The sequence below is a fragment of the Akebia trifoliata genome, chromosome 4 (genome assembly GCF_017979445.1).
Source record: "Akebia trifoliata isolate Shusen 1 chromosome 4, ASM1797944v1, whole genome shotgun sequence".
NCBI classification, from domain to species: Eukaryota; Viridiplantae; Streptophyta; class Magnoliopsida; order Ranunculales; family Lardizabalaceae; genus Akebia; species Akebia trifoliata.
Genome location: NC_141378.1, coordinates 3,294,585 through 3,311,945, shown reverse-complemented (window position 1 = coordinate 3,311,945; position 17,361 = coordinate 3,294,585). Strand labels below are relative to the sequence as shown.

Genomic DNA, 17,361 nt, shown 5'->3' with positions numbered 1-17,361 from the left:
TTTTCTTAATTTTGGGATGCAATTCTATCAAGAATGGTTCTTTTGGGGGTGAAATCATCTAAACAAGTTGTTATATCTAGTTTTTAGTCACTTTTTCCATGTATTTTACTCAGAAAAACTCGAAAATTGAAAATGGGTGGGTTTTACCAACGTCGAGTTCGACAGTACAAGGGACCATTTAGAAAGAAAAAGTTTACTAAATATCCTATCAAGCTACCACTCAAAATTTAGGGATTATTTAAAAAGAAACCCTTCCACGAGGGTTTTTTAAATAATTTTCCCAATAATTTAATGACAAAATTCAGTGATCACAGTTCCCATAATTGCCACGTGGCATGAATTTTCAACCAACCCATTTACGGGCTCACAAACTAAACAAAGAGTGAATCATTTTTGGAAGCTAAAGCATTTTACCCATGGACTTGGTACATGGAGCTGCTGATGGACATCATCAGTTAAAACACCATAAACAGATGGATCAGATGCTTCAGATGATCGACAATTCATTTGGCGATGACGATCAACGGAGGAAACCCATGCACATAAGCATCCATTTATGTAATTGTGTGCATTAAAGTGTTAGTAATTGAGAGAGACTTTTGAAAGGTAGGATGAGAAGAGTAGGTCTAGAGTTAGGAGAGCACATGGGTTATTGAAATGTTGGTTTGAAAGGATCTAAAAAAAAAAAAAAAAGCTTCAAATTCCTCTATATAATATTATGTGACCAAATCCCAAGCTAAGGGTGAGTTGGGTCTCATCTGGTGGTGGTGCTTAAGGTTCTAGCAGTTGGTGTGCCATTTAACGAGGGAGGTGGTGGTAGAGAGCTAGGATGGGTCCAGGTGGGCCTGGTGGACCGGGGCCGGGAGGACCAGGACCGGGGTGGGGTCCAGGAGGAGGTTGGGGTCTGGGAGGACCAGGACCGGGTTGGGGTCCAGGAGGAGGTTGGGGTCCGGGAGGACCAATGGGTTTTGGGCCCGGACCAGGTGGTTTTTTTGGTGGCTTGGGGAGTGGTTTGTGTAACATGATATCTTCTTGGTTCGTATTTTTAATCTTAATTTTATTTACGTTGTAGCTATTTCAATTAGTTTCTGATCTGTTACATCCAAAAACTTTGGATCCGGATCAAGGATTTAGGTTGCTATAAGGATCGGATCGGACAAGATTTCGATATGATAAACTATTGAGTTGATTCGGGATCAACCATGTCCCAATTGGACAAAATCTGAGAAATATATAAACCATATTACATATTTTGTTTAAATATGTGAATTTCATTTGCAAAATAATGGTAATTTATTTTTGAAATAATTTATTCCAAAAATCAAAATGTTTAAATAAACATTAAAATGGTCCAACAATAATTTTCTTTTTTGGAAAATTAATTTTGAAGTATTCTTTCTAGAAATTAAAAGAAAAATTATTGTTTTCAAACTAACCTTAATCCAAATAGTTTGTTTTGGATTGGTGTTTGGCAGCTTCTACTGTCTGTGTTGTTGCTGGTTGCTACAAGATTGCTTTGGTGGGGCCATTGGCCCCAATGGTGGACCATTTGGGCCTCCTGGTGGGCCCCCTTACTGAAGATTCTATGATAGGTGTATGCCAATGTTCACATGGTAGTAAATCAGACGCTTATCCTATATGAAGAACTGTATTTGCTGCTGTAATATAATGAAAAGCATTCCTTATCTCGCAATTTTATTATTCTTGAAATTAGTTTTAGACATATTTCATTGGGTTTTAGTGAACATTGGAGATACTATTAAACAATCCAGAGAAAAAAGAAGAGGCTACTGTTTTATTGATTCTGCATAATGCAATTGAATACAAAGAAGATGATATAACCTAAATACAAAGAGACTATATATATAGACTAAATCAAAGAAAATTGAAAAGACTATTCTACCCTTAATAAATAATAAAATAAAATAATCCTATATTTCTTAACAGATACCACCACGGCTTAAGGAGGAACTTTTTTTGAAGCGGGCATCACCTTCAAATTTCCGAAGAAACCCTCTCCTGTACTCTTAATATTGATGTAAATGCCACGAAACCCTCAAAGTCGGACTCACCGTAACCCCAAGTGGTTGGCCTAGTGGCAAGCCATGCCTTGATAAGGCTCCTCAAGAAGGGTAGGTCAAATGTTTGAAACCCCGCGAAACTATGATTTCCTTGGGGCCACTCGCCACTTGCCACAATAAGCAAAAAAAAAAAACCCTTCTAGACTGTGGTCTTCTGTGCCTCGTCTTCATCTCTTGCCAAAGAGTCGTGCTGTGAGTAACATTAAAATTGACACCGATTCTCACATTGCTGATGCGGAGGTGCACACATAGTCATAAATGATTTTCACTCACATCTCGATTAAAGGCTTTTAATGCTCCATACATACGTCCACGTGAGCAATGTGAGAATCAATGTCAATTTTAATGTTTCTTCAGCATTTTCCCTTGTGAAATTGCTTCAATTTTACCTCCAAGAGGTTGAATGGCACTCTCTGTCCTTTTCCTTCATCATCAACACAAAAAAAAAAAATTGCACTCATATCCTCTTCTTTTCATTCATCATCATTGTATTCTTCTACTTCCAATCCACATATGGAGTGACATAGAGAGAAGGTGCTTATGATTGCAATTGAAAATAACACCAAAAGATAGGAACAAGGAAAGATAAAAAAAAAGATTCTTTTTTTGCCCATTGAAAAGCCAATCCTTGTTTTCACATAATCCCAATATCCAAAAGGAGCCGTGTCCATGCGGTTTTCCTCTCACATAGAGCCAACCTTACTCTATGTGCTGTCCTGGGTGGGCTACCATCCTTTTCCATTCCACTACTTTACATGTTAACTCGTCTCTATCTTTGTTTTGGATTTGAATCTCCATACTCTTATGACTAGTGACCAATTATCCTCTTAACAAAAGGAGGGCATGTCCCAGGTATGAATTGTTTCTTCTGTCGTTTCTCCATACATAATCCCAATTGCCAATCGCACCTAGCCTAAAGTAGGTAATTTTGTAAATTGGGGATGCCCTCAATACATGCGGGTTCGTGCGATTAGTGGATCCAAGATTCCATAAAATCCTGGAATGACTCTCTTGTGACAAAAAATTTCACGATAAAGTGAGTCGAAGGAGATCACAAAGGCCTTCCTTTGAGGTGCAATTAGTAGGATTAAGATAAATGGTCTGATTCAAGGAATAGGTTTCTAAACACTTGATGAAAAACACAAATCCAATGGCTTAAAATAATCATTTTAATCAGTTTTGGTATAGAGATCCTCCTTAATGTGGCTTAATGGTTCATGGTTACGTAGGCCCTAAAGAGTGTCAGGTGTTACATTTGGATCTAGGCGTCATTGAATACTCAATGTCATGGGGGTCTATCATGCCAGAAGAACCAGAGCAACCTTGTCCATGCATGACTTGCTTACCATATGTGGTCTAGCACAATACCATATAAATATTGTCCGGTCCATCAGATCAAGCGCTTATGCCCTAATACACAGTTGCAGGATGTCGATAAGCAATAAGGGATGAGACATACAATACTGCAAGAAACTAAACAGAAACAAACCGCAACAAAATTCCAAAATTATGGTCACAAAATAATTGCAAATTCGGTCTCCCCCATCACAACACAGAGAGAATAATATTGAAAATTAGGTTGTGTTTCAGTTCTGTAGGAGATGTGAACAGTAAGATTTGCAAGGGGAAGCAGAACCAATGGGTTCGGCATGCATGCTTAATCTTACAAAAAGTTTTTATGTACACAAATGATGAAACAAAATTACCAGCAAAGTTAATACGGGAACATGTTCAATTAACCGGAGAATTCCACGCAAACATACTTGCCTTGCCATCGCTGTCGCCTTCTTGAGTAATTATTATTACATCCTCCCGGTCTCCTCTCAAAACTGTCCAAAACAATTGCTGTTCAAAGACCAAAGTGCACAATAATGTCAATTGGAGGCGGAAACTAATGAAAGGCTTGTTTTATGGCCATTTTTTTCACATATAAGCATGAAATGAACTTAAGCACACTCAAGTCTCGTACAGTAACTCATTGATGGGTAATTAAGCATTGATTTGCAACCTAAAAATATAAAGCTAATCAGATGATTCATATCATTTAAATAATGCACTTACTAGGACAAATCGAATCATCAGATCAGCATACATACTGGGCTGTGTTGAACTATGAACTCTGGAGTTATTTTATTGAATATTTACTACATTAGCAAAGAAGTAAAAGAGTTCCAAATTAAATTCATACCTGTTTTTCTGTCATTCACAAGCAATCTTGGTGTCAAAGCTGCTAAGGCAGATAGCAAACGCTTGGAACGCTGAGATTGGATACCGGTAATCGACGGTGAACAAGTCCTTCCCCACTTTTCCAAATTGCAAGAGGACCTTATCTTGCTCCTGCCCATTCTCGGGAGAAGCCACGAGTTGAAAATTCTTCACTGAAGCAACTGTAACCCGTCCTCGGAAGTTTAGACACCAGCATTGAAGCTGTTCATGCCACCTCGGAGCCTTGTTCTTCAATAACAACATTCCTTCTTTGTCGGTAGCCAAAATCCCTGACCGGAAATTTTCTGTACGGGTTGACTTGGAACGGAAAAACGGGATTGATGGAAAGGAATCCAGATTGCTAAGAGGGAATTCGGTCTGTATTGGGGCGACCCCTCCTGGTTCGATTGCATTGGCGGGGATGGAATCCATGATACACTGCATTCTCCTAGGACCCCTGGTTGTTCCATATAATGTATCATGGGTAAGTCCGTTGGGTGGCTAAAGCTATGCAAACCAGGAAAATTATAGTAATAATCTAATAATGATTATTACGAGATAAAGACTTTTTTAGAGCTGCTATTGACACCCCAACTTATACTTATTACACCCCAATTAAAGATTGAAACACCATTCAAACATTATAAAGGTTTGACTCAAATTATTATCTCAACATTATAACCCTCGTTCAAACAATTTCAGTAGTTGTCTACAATTAGAGTCGTGATAATCTGACTCAGAAAAAGATACTCAAAATTCACTCAACTGACGTGGCATGTGCATGGAACCATAGATTTTTTCCTTGGGGTACACAAGGAAAAATATCTATGGTTCTGTGCGGTTGAGTGAAGTTCGAATATCATTTTTCGAGTCAGTTTATCACGATTCTTACAACTATTATTGCTCATATAAAATATTAAACCCAAAAAAAAAAAAATCTATTGGCACCCCAACTTTTACTTATTCTCAACCATTTACTCATTTTCTTTATTTTTAATTGGGATGTACTAATTAAAAGTTGGGGTGCCAATAGCATCTCTCTCTAAATCTTCAGACAAAATGCCGAATTAAGTTCTTTGGCTCGTAATCTACAAATAGTTGGATGAATTGTATTTTCTTACCGGGAACCCAAGACATTCAACTCATAAGAAACATGTGCCACCAGGTAGTTGCCAGCAGGCACTTTAGGAGAGACTTGTTTCAAACCAATCAGTCTAGTGGAGCGACTTTTTTTAACTGTAGCTCCAGCATGTGGAGGCTGGCTATCATATACTGTAAACTTAGTCCCTAAAAAATTTGATCTGTCAAGAAAATCAAGAGAGACAAACTCAGGTCCACTTGAGAATCATGTATTATTTTAACATTGAATGACAGTTGAGATCACCTCAGCTTCCCAATGTAGGTCCCACTCCCCTTGGACATATCATCGGCATCTAAAGAGATTATATAGTCCGTGCAGGTGGGGCGTCTACACTTACGTGCAGCAAGAAGGAACTTGCCATCGTCAGTCAGTGCTGCCCAGTAGACCAGCAAAAAAGAAAAAGCGAAGGATTTAAATGTCTAAAGCTAAAAAAAGACAAACAAAACGACCTCTCTTTCCTCAGAATGTTCTACACTGCAAAATCTGAAAGAAGGAAATTTACTAATCTGATCTTCGAGGAAATGAAAATAACTAAAACTGAGGCCAGCTTCACTAAAGATAGAAGGAGGACTTTTCTAGCCTCAACCCATGGTGGGCTCTCCATAGAACAGACGGTAAGGATTAGAGGAAAAACACTGATTTCCTAGAGATCAGTACACATTTTCCTAGGGATACATTTTTCTTGGGAATTTAAAGCATACCAACCGTCAGTTTGGAGGAGAGCCTCAACCCACCAGTATTTTCCATAAAAGAACTATGTGATTACCAATTACAGAAATTCCCACCTTGAGTTAAACCGAGGTAGAGATAATACGTATGGGTGGTCCGATTCCGCTTTATGAAACACTGGAGAAGGGAATCCCTTGGACCAGGCTGCAAACAATGATTAAGGAAATTTCTTTGTAAATAAATGTTGAGAAAAATGGAAGAGAAGATAGTGCTAACAGAAGATCATCCTCATTGTTGAACCTTATCGCAAAAAATAGAGGATGCATAAACTCCCTATCTCGGCAATAATTCAATAAGAATAGTCTAGGCACACATTCCCCCAACAACATATGTAAAGAAAATTAACATAATTACTAGCATCGTATGGTTGATTAACCCAACTGTAGGCTATATGGTATAAGAAGAATAGCTATGCTCCAAGAATCACATATTAAATGACCAGAACGGGTTACTTCCCATGAAAACAATTAATAATGCCAATGGAAGATAGTTATTGCTACATGTCCTCTACCATGGCGATGTCCAGCTTTACCCTTTTTTTATCTGAAGATTTTAATCAAGCTTTTAAACTTCACCCTATGGCAGCTAGAGGACTTGATGGAATTCCCTGTTGTGACCTCAAGGAAGCTGATCTAGTAATCTCGGCTTCTGAAGACCTTACTGGTTTCGACTCAAACTAGAGTCGTTCAAAGATATCCCAGTCCTTTCAGCACCGCATTTTATCAGAATTTGATGAACTGGTAAATTAGATTTCAGCGACCACATTATGAAAATCCATTTACTCAAAACCCAGATATCCAATGTCTCTTATCCAGCAAATCACAAGAAATAAAAGTCAGTACCAATAAAAATGGAAGAAAGTAAGTTCCGGAGACACATGAGAAGAATATCTATGATCGTGGTCATATTTCTCTGTTCTTTCTTTGTTGACTGTAGATTATTCAATCAAACTTTTTTCAGATTTCAACCTTACCATATTAAAATTCAACACATCTGGATAAGAAGACCTATATGTATGGATTGCTGATTATCATAAGCATAGGAGTAACATATAAGATAAATGAATCATAAAAGCAACCTAAATAGCAGAAGAACAAATAAAACATTGAAATACAGAACCTGCTTTAGCGAGATCGGAAAGGTCAACTTGCCCGACACTTCAGGAATCTTCACGATCTCCTTCATGATTTCTCTCCAATTCCTGCAAACACCAGCACAAGCAACCACATTTTTTCGTGGAGGCCAACTACTCTCGGTCGCCTCTATTCTCATTAGCACATCTCTCAGGAGCTCTGGCGGCATATTAGCCCAACAGCTCTGCTTCAAAGCATCCACACTCGGTACCAATCCATCCTGAACCACCCGATGCGACTTCGATCTCAATCCATAACCAAGTTTCACCTCAAATCCCTTCCTTGAAATACTTCCAATCTCCCCCCTCATGTCCTGAATAATTCCCTTGAAATACATCAATCACTTTTCGCCTCACTGTATAGATATCTACAACAATTCAATTCCCTTCAAATCATACAAAATTGCAAACCCCAAGCATTATAGCCTCAAAAAAATTTGTTTCCTTTAAAGTTCTCATAGAGATTTAAATACAAATTAAAGAGGAGATAAGCACGAGAGCTTCAAAACCTTATCTTTGATTGAAATAACAGACTGTCACCATAATTTTCTTACCTAAAACAACATATTTATCCATAATTCGTTGAATTAAGAGCTACAACTTAAATTCCACAGAAATAGAAACCGATCTGTCTTATCCATCATAGATTCGATCATTTAAAGTTGACTCACTATAGATCACTACCGATCTGTCTTTTTACAAAACTTCAAATTCGGGAAAGAAAACGACAATATGTAAATATCAATTAGTCTAAAACTCTATTAAGCTTTCCAGAGCTCAATCTCCACAGTGAAACCAGATTTCTCCACTAAATCGGACAAAAATAAAATCGATGAAAAGCCCTAACAGTGAAAAAAGAGAATATCGGCTTATCTCTTCGTCTCGATTCAAGTATTTTGCGTTTATATTTCAACTACATGCAGTAGAAAGAGAGCTAGAGAGAGAGAGAGATTAGGGCTTTTTTCCGATTCGACATGTCTGCCTATTTTGGCTTAGCTGCGATGTGGCGTCGCTACCATCACCAGCTCTAATGCACTCGCGGGAATTTATTTTATATGGGATTTTGCTGCTTTTGCGTTAAAATATTCAAAATATCTGAAATACCCTTCATGCACCCTAATATTTACGTTAGTTATTTGAAAATTTTCCCTATTAAAGTATCGAATAATGTGATAATTTTGAGTTTACTCTTTAATAAAACCTGTCTCATACACTTACCCACTAAACATTAACGACCTCGGATGCCAATGGATCGGATCAAAATCGAAATCTAATTTGTTTCAATCTCGTTAGTTAGAGTTTGGAACAAGTACTTGGTCGTGACTCGATTTGATTTGATAACATAATTTGCCAATTTTGAAATAATCTTATTTTGATTTAATCTCGCTAAGAATCTTAAAGACAATCTTTAAATTTATTGTCTTCTCTTATATTACTTTTCAACAATACACTTTTAATTCTATTATCTTTTATCTTCTAATTTTTTTTAAAAAATACCATTTATACTTTGTTGTCTTTCCTCCATTATCGTTTTTTTTTTTTTTTTTTCACTAATAACCTTCTAAATTTATTGTTTTTCTCTTTTACGCACTTAACCCCAAAAATGCATGTGAGTAGGCACAGACAAACTCTAATATATGAGAAAATATATAAATTATTTTGTGCATCTAATTAGATTTAATACAATTTGAATCCATCAATTTCTACTAGATGGGATTTGGATACAATAAGCATCAACTGTCTCAAATTCACCATGGCTCAATTAGGATCAAATTTGATCTATTGACCATCCTACTTAATAGTTTGTCAATCAAATATGGGTTTTTTCTAGACAAGGTTGTGTAAATTTTACTCAACCTGATACAAGTATGTCCAATATACATGATACATCTTGTCCATTCACCATTGCTAATAGTAGGGGTGCAACTTGGTCTGGTTCAAACCGAGAACCAAACCAAATCAATAGTTTTGGAGTGATTTGGTTTAGTTTGGAACAAGTTGTGGTTCGGTTCTGGGTTACAAAAATGGAGAATTGATCAAGTTGGTTCAGTTCATGAATCAAACTTGTATAGAATCGAACCCCTATACAATATATATATAATTATTTTAAGAGTTAGGACATGGATTAGTATTTTTTTTTTCCGATAAACTAATGACTTTTTGTGGATAGATTAATGATTATTATATGAAATTTTATGTTTATTATATATTAATTTTTTTATTAAAAAAATATTACTTACAATTTATAGAATATAGGCGATCCTTAACATTGAATTGAACCAAACCAATTTTAATTTAGTTTGGGTTGGTTTGGTTCCAATGGAATTTGGTTCAATTTTGGTTCTTATTTAGTGAAACCGACTTATGTTAATTCAGTTTCAATTTGACCTCAAACCGAACCAAGTTGCATCTTTAACTAAGAGGATAATCTCGATAAAAAAACATCTATGGTTATGACACACATCCACGTCAAAAATGTCCCATCACGATATCTCCCACAACGTTACTCCAGCACCACTCTCACTAATATTAGCATCATGATTACAATTTATTTTTATTTTTTATGACGGGTGTCTAAACTAATGTCCCAAGTAGGTGAGGGAATGCCATCGTGAGTGGCCTCGAGGAAATATTTTACTCATACTGGATATCGAATTGTCAACCTACGGACTCTCATGACTTATTGGATTTGAAATTGCCACTGAGCCACCTCCTCGGGGTTGACCTCTGATGTCTTATTTATTGATTGATTATGTATCAACTATCCCAATTTCTTCATCATCATCATCATCATCATCGAAGTCTTAAACAAAATTCATATTCCTCACACACGCATATTAATATATATCACAAAAATAAATAAATTTATTTACATAAATGTCATAATCCGAGGGATATCAAACCAGATTTGGATCCAATATTGAAATTCGTTATCAACGGATTAAATTCCGATTTAGAATGATGGTTATGATGGAACCCATTCAATAAGGGTAATAAATCTTGTTTGGAATCCATATTTGTCCAAGAGAATGATAACTGCAAGAAATAATGCCCATGACACCCCATTTGATGGGTGCATGTCAATATCACAGGGCCCTTCATATAGTGTATGTCGATGTCCCAAGTGCACATTTTTTTTAAATGTGAAGAGTTTCAACGTCGTTGGAAACTAAAACTCACCCCTACCCATTTAATAAGTTATTTAACAATATAACAACTATTGGGAGATATTTTTTCATCGATTATATTCCTAGGACTTATCGGTTATCTAATGGAATGTCCTCTCTGGCAAGCAAAATTTGAAGCACTTAAAATGTGGGTCCCACCTCTTATTATCATGGACCACTGAGTAGGTCCCACATGAGCATCGAACCATCCTAATATTGTTTTTCTATTCAATACCAGTCATTTTCAACTTAATGATATAAATTTCTTGATACAAAAAAAATTCACTTGTTGATGTGAATGTGTGAACGGAATCGTAGATATTTTCCTTGTGTATCTCGAAGAAAAAGATTTATGATTCTTTACACATATCACGTCAGTAAGTGAATTTCGAGTGACTTTTTTTTAAGTATGTTTATTGCGACACATTTTATTTTTCTATTTCTCAAACTTAATTAGCTCGTTTAATAATCAAACATTAAGAATAAGATTGAAGTTTTGGAATAAAGATGATTATGGATATTTGATATTTTCTATACAAAGTTGAAAATGTTATAAATAATTTACCCTGATGTGCAAGAGCTTGAAGATTACAGTTCTTGAGAGGAAAATTCAAAGTATTTGATTATATGTTGAAGATGAGAGCATTTAGGTCGCTTTCTTTTAGTCTTCTAATTTAGATCACAAGCTAAAGAGAGGTATATCCTTGTCCATGAATCATTCATCACAAACTATTTGATGGCTCATCAAGGCCTATTGAATGGTCTAGATTGGCCCATACCATGAAAGTTGTGTGGGTGAAAAATTCAAAACTATAAACAAATCAATCTTTAAGTTCCAAGTTTGATTTCCTCCCTGATGGCGCTTCCTATGTTTCCTCAAAATATTTTGGCTATGAAGTTAATTCAAGTTGAACAAAGTTTTAGTCAGATAGAATAAAATTGTATACATGGAATCTCTATTTATAATTTTGGAAGTTTTTGATTAAATTGTGTATTTTCTTCTTTATATCACTTTCATCGAATGCACACATGATATGATATCACGTCTTGGGATTCAAGAGGGAAAACTTTGAGTCTTTTCATGAAATATTAGAGTTTCAATACCAAAACAATAGCTACACACACCCCATGAATGAGTGTGCGATGATGTAATCAGACGACACATGCTTTAAAAATCAAAAACCTCAAAGGTGTTCATTGTCAAAAACCAACATGTATATGTCGTGCACAAAAAATACCTCCATGAAGTCTCGAAAGAGTTATATGTGACAATTGTCAACTTAAGTGATAGAGGTAGATATAAATTTGATTTGAGTAGAGATTTAAAAAAATTATATAAAGAAATATGATGAAAGCAAATATATGCAATTCTCTCTTTGATATATTTTGTTACCCGACAAAAAATTAAATTAACTTGATAGTCAAAGTTTGGACATAGGATCAAGAAGACTAAATATCGAGAGTTGAAACTCACTTTTGAACTAAAGGAAGAAAATCTATATATGTATTATCAATAATCAAAGAAAATATAAATTTATTATATTAAAAAAAGGTGTGGAAATGAGAAAAAAATAGACACAAATAAACATATCCATTTTGGGTTTTTTCAAAATTCAAATTAAAATATTAAATATAGTTTTTTTTTTTTTTTTTTTGAAACCATAAATATGTCCATTTTAGTTACTTTTCGAATAAAAATACTAGATGTACTTTTGGGTTTGGAGGGCGTGTTTAACACGTTGGTTTGCTTACTTTTTAAATATTTTATTATTGAAACCTATAACAAATTTAGGTGTCTACGTGGCATATATTTTTGTTGGAGTTCATATACATCAGACTGCGTGCATGACTTGATTAAGAGCCCTAGGTGTTTTAAACTCTAACAAAAACATGTTACTTAGACACCTTACCTTTATTATAGGAATGAGACATTGTATTAAATCCAGAGTCTTTCTTCATTTATGTGATGTTTTTGATTTTTCACTTTAATCATCTTTGATGATGCTTGTCTCCACGAGAGCTCATAAATAAATATTTGATGGTTAAAGTAAGATCAAAATCAAAAGTCATTGCTTTGTCCGTAAGATTACGCACAAAAACAACTCTCTCCCTCTTTCACTCTCTCATTCATCAACAATAATAATAAAATATGAAGAAGACAACTATGATTACAATTGACAATGAAATGGGGGCGACCACGTTGGAAGGACAAAGACATAATTCCTTGCAACAATCGTGGCCGTCAACTTTAAATGTTATAAAATATCTATTGTTAAGATATCAATTTCAACAAGGACATTTTTTTCCTCTATATGATAAATTTGTCTCTCTTTCTCTCACATTCATGGACAATCAATCCGGATTCTAAGTCGTTTGATCGAAATGGATCGGATCTATATCCAGATCCAAATTTTCAATTGATATTGTTCGGGAAAGAATCAAAGTAGTTGTTCATATTGTGAAATTTATTCCATGCAATAATTCGATTATGATCAAGAATCAGTTATGGGAATCCTTTTTTTTCCAAAATTCTTTTAAATTGAATATGTTGTTGGAAATTACCATCCGTACCCAGTTTTAAATATTTATTAAATGGTTTGGTTACCCATTTTTGTATTTTTTTTTTCCCTTGAAAATACCCTCCAAAACTTAAATTTTTTAAATCAAACTTTGAAGAAAGTAAAATTTCTTCACTTAGTCATCAACATCAAGGGCATTGCTTCTGGTTAAGGGTAAACTTAATCTTGCATTTTACAGGAGGATTAACCTAATATCACCGATTTTGCTAGGAAGGGATCACTAAAATTCCCTACTTATTTTTTCCAAAATGAGGATTATGTGTTAAGACTTAAATCGGGTTGGGTTCGGGTCAGGATCCAAAAAACTTTAATCAGATTCATATCCAAATCTTACCACCTAAAAATCACATCCGAACCATTTTTTAGCAAACCCGTATTTGGATCCGTCCTCTATCCTGACCTAATTAATTGATTCGGGTCAAATAATTTTGAATCGTTCAAAGTTATTTCAATAAAAATTAGCAAAAGTGTGACTTGAACTCAAGACCTCTTTCTTTATCCTTTATAGAGGAAGACCCTAGCCACTATACCCTGTTAAAAGTTCTCCTAAAAAATATAAAATATTACTTATAAAGTAATATATCATTTGAATCGACAAGTATAAGTAGGGGTGCACATTGGATTGGGTAAATCCGAGAACCGAACCAATCCGAAGTCTTTTGGATTGGATTGGTTCAGATTGAACATGGTTTGGTTCGGGTGTGGATTGTATATAAAAAAATCCGATTGATTTGGTTCGGCTCCGGATTAGGGGTATAATAGAATCGAACCAATCCGAGAATCGAACTAATCCGAAGTATCTATTATAATATATATATTTAAAAATAAAATCATTTTTAGTTTTGTTTTTCTATTATCTATTTTTCTCTCTCAACTGTATTAGTATGTTACGAAGAGGTAACTCATCAAAGTCTTTAACTTTATCTCCTCCATTTTTTTCTAACAAAAACTCATAAAAAATGTACACACATTTCTCTCTCAACTCTTAAATGGATTAACTCATTTATGGAAAAAAAAATTTCAAAGAGTTTGATTTTTTATTTTTTTACGAAAACCTTTATGTCATGTTTGTTAGATGAAATATACTATACAAACCTAGACTTGGATTCGTTAATCTACCATTTATGGATTAGTTTCCTCACTAATCCTTCCAAAATACAAATTTTAAGATTATAATTTTTTTATATTCTCATTGAGCTTCCTCTTATTTTTAATTTATACAGATTTCAATCAAAATTTAATCATAAAATCATTTTCATTTTAAAAATAGGCATTATTTATGATATGATCCAAATGATTCCTTTTTTGAAATAAAAAATACTAGTTTTTCTATTTTGAAAGTATGAGAACCGAGAACCGATCCGAACCAAGGTTGGTTTGGATTGGTTCGGTTCTATAAGGTAATTGGATTGGTTCGATTCCAAATTTGTAGAACCGATCATATTTGATTCGATTCCAATTTTGCCAAAATCTGAACCATGTGCACCCCTAAGTATAAGGATGGATCCGGATCTGACTTGGGTCCAGGGACATCAACCCATATATTTTAGTTTAGATATATTTGAAGAAATCAAACCTCTTAAATTTGGATTCAAGTCACTTGTATTTCGGATAAAATTCAAACCATTTTAAGTCCTATTGTACTTAGATTTTTCAGCTTCAATGTCCTCCATCCGTGAATTAGTGGCGAAGTCATCCAATGGTTGATCTGCAGTTGTATGGTCTGAAAAGTATTTTTTGATATTATTTGTCCTATTTGTAGACCCCCCTAATTGACATTAATAAAGACTAAACGAGGGTAATAAAAGATTCTTCTCCATCTCCCCCCACTTTGTGGGTCTCGTGTGTCGTGGGAGTGGGTGCATCTTTCCCTTTTTTTCCTTCTAAAGCTGCAATGGAACCCTTCCAAAATTAAACATTATATAGTACAGTACATCACTCACCTTACACGACCTCAAAGTTGATTTGCAATGTGTCAAACCAATTGAACTACACGTGTGTATGTTAATTTCATGTATTTCAGTACTAGAGTCTAGACTTTGTGATTTCTGGTTAGTCGGTTGGGTTCGCTCGATTTAAAATTGTGATTGAAAATAAAATATTTAGTAATATATATTAAGATATTCTACATTAAGAATTATAGATAATTAGTAACTCTATATTAGGCTAGTTTCTAATATCTTTAAATGTCCTAGTAGGGTTCATGTAATGTCCATTCAAGAATTCTCAATAAATTCAGATTTCTTTAATTTTTAGTTTGGTCTAATAGATATAAATATATGATAGGTCTAGAATACGACTTGTAAATATGGGACTAGCAAGGTATCTTAGTGTTGGAGGCATGCAAGCGTGATTTTCAGTCATCTTATACATCTCAATTATTTGTAGGAGATCTGAGCTACCTAGGCCTTTGAGGGATTGGAAATATATTTTCATCACGAATCAGTTGTCTAAGTGACTCATCTAAGATCTAGAATTATCGGTTTTTTTTAACTCAACCAAGCTGATTAATATAAGTAAGATATTTAAGAAATCTAAATGTTTTTTATTTAGATTAAATAAGAATTTTTATTTATTATTTATTAATTTAATTTATAATAGAATAATATTTTTTAATAAAATATAGGGGGGGATTGGGATCATTTTAACAACCTCAATGACAAACATTTTCCCTATATGGGTTATAAGTTTTAGAACTGTTGATTGTTGTCAAAATAAGGTTGTTTCACGACACCAACCCCAAAATATAAATATATCTATTTTTGTTGTTCTGTAAAAAAAGAAAGGGTGCAATACAGGACTTTCCAAGAGGTCATCCAACCAAGCACTACTCTCGTCCAAGTACATTTAACTGAAAAGTTTTGAAGGGATTCGGGGCATTAATATTGTTAGAATGCCCACATCTTGTAAATATATCCATTAAATCCAATCAACATTAATTTTTTTACTTTAACAGTTGCACATGTCATCCCACCCAACACATGTACAACATTAAATAATCTTTTTTTGGTGGAAAAGGGTATATAGAGTTTTGAAGGCATGGCCTAGACAACAAACCCAATCAACCTTACCAACTCAACTAACTCTTGAGGTAAAATCCAATTAATATGAATTGGAAGGATTTGACCAAAAATCTGGACCTGAAAATCATGATTTGGACCATAGTTTCAAAACTTGGACAAGATCGGTACAAGCAATGAAGAAAACTCTTAAGGATTAGTATTGTTTTTTCTTGGATATATTTTTGATGGATAGCCTCAATCATGGGCCGAGGATGGAAAAGTCCACATAGTATAAGTGGGCTGGGCTTAGAAGAACAAAACATCTCTTTTGTTTGTTGGCAAAATTCCTAAGAAACCATTTTTCTCCATGTTTGATTATATTATATTTGGAGAATAGGATCCCAAGGAAAATTGATTGCAATTGGGCAAGCAAACATGCTATAGGAGGACTCAAAATTTCTTGACAAATGGAAAGTTTAATTTTCTTTAGTAAAGTAAGAAATTATTATTTTTCAAAATTACAAGTCCTGTTTTCTAGGGAAATCAAGTTCTCGGCAAATAGTGAAAGACACTGGAAAATTATATTTTATTAAAAGATATAAAATCTACAAATGTTGCTAACTTGGAAAATATTTATAAGAAGATTAATATAGAAACTGATTTGTTTTGGATAATTCAAAAAATACAATCCATTTTGATATTCCTAATCCATTGGAAAATTAAATTAAAGTTAAAAATTTTGTATCGTCAATCTAATTAAACAAATTATATATATATATAGATAGATAGTTGATATATTTATGGTAACAATGATTATCATGTTGAGGTGATTCTTTGTGTGATTCGATCGATCAATAATTTTTTGAAAAACCCTTGCTTCAGCCAAGGATAAGTTGAGATTCTCCGTCAAACTGACAGTTGAGATGCTAGGGATTCGCAATAGGGGCGCAGCTTGGTTCGGTTTGTAATCAATGAGGTGAAGTGAATTCAATGGGTTTTGAACCCAAATTGTGGTATCAACACCCACAAATCTTTATCAATTTTGTTAAGTTGGCACAATCATATTTCTTTATAAGACCGGCATTGCTTAATAGCTTTAAATAATTGAATGGAAAAGTAGGACTCAATGAATAAACTCCAATTTTAAGAATAAGACTTTGACGATGATACTGATATCGACTTAGAGAGAAAGATGGGCCAATTATTTATAAGTCATGCCCACTGACCTAACAGAGTAGGGGGACCAAACCTCGGATGTTGGACACGAAGTTTGGAAACATTTCTTGGAGTAAAAGATAGTTTAAGATTATTTGACTTTCTTAAAC

At 34.4% G+C, this 17,361-nt stretch overlaps 1 protein-coding gene and 1 long non-coding RNA gene across 2 annotated transcripts; one reads left to right on the top strand and one right to left on the bottom strand.

The window, feature by feature from the left end:
* The first annotated feature begins 714 nt into the window (after positions 1–714).
* On the top strand, positions 715–1,693 carry LOC147402996 (uncharacterized). Its single transcript, XR_015177379.1, has 2 exons — positions 715–1,035; positions 1,476–1,693. It is a non-coding gene; the product is annotated as an uncharacterized LOC147402996 (long non-coding RNA).
* Positions 1,694–3,555: 1,862 nt separating this feature from the next.
* LOC147402995 (tubby-like F-box protein 3) lies at positions 3,556–8,313 on the bottom strand. The gene is made up of 6 exons (XM_086438429.1): positions 7,276–8,313; positions 6,213–6,300; positions 5,671–5,800; positions 5,408–5,587; positions 4,270–4,743; positions 3,556–3,926 (listed from the first exon to the last, which is right to left on the bottom strand). Exons 1-5 carry the CDS (start codon positions 7,624–7,626, stop codon positions 4,281–4,283), a joined length of 1,212 nt encoding a protein of 403 aa, XP_086294555.1. The 5' UTR covers positions 7,627–8,313; the 3' UTR covers positions 3,556–3,926; positions 4,270–4,280.
* Positions 8,314–17,361: the final 9,048 nt, after the last annotated feature.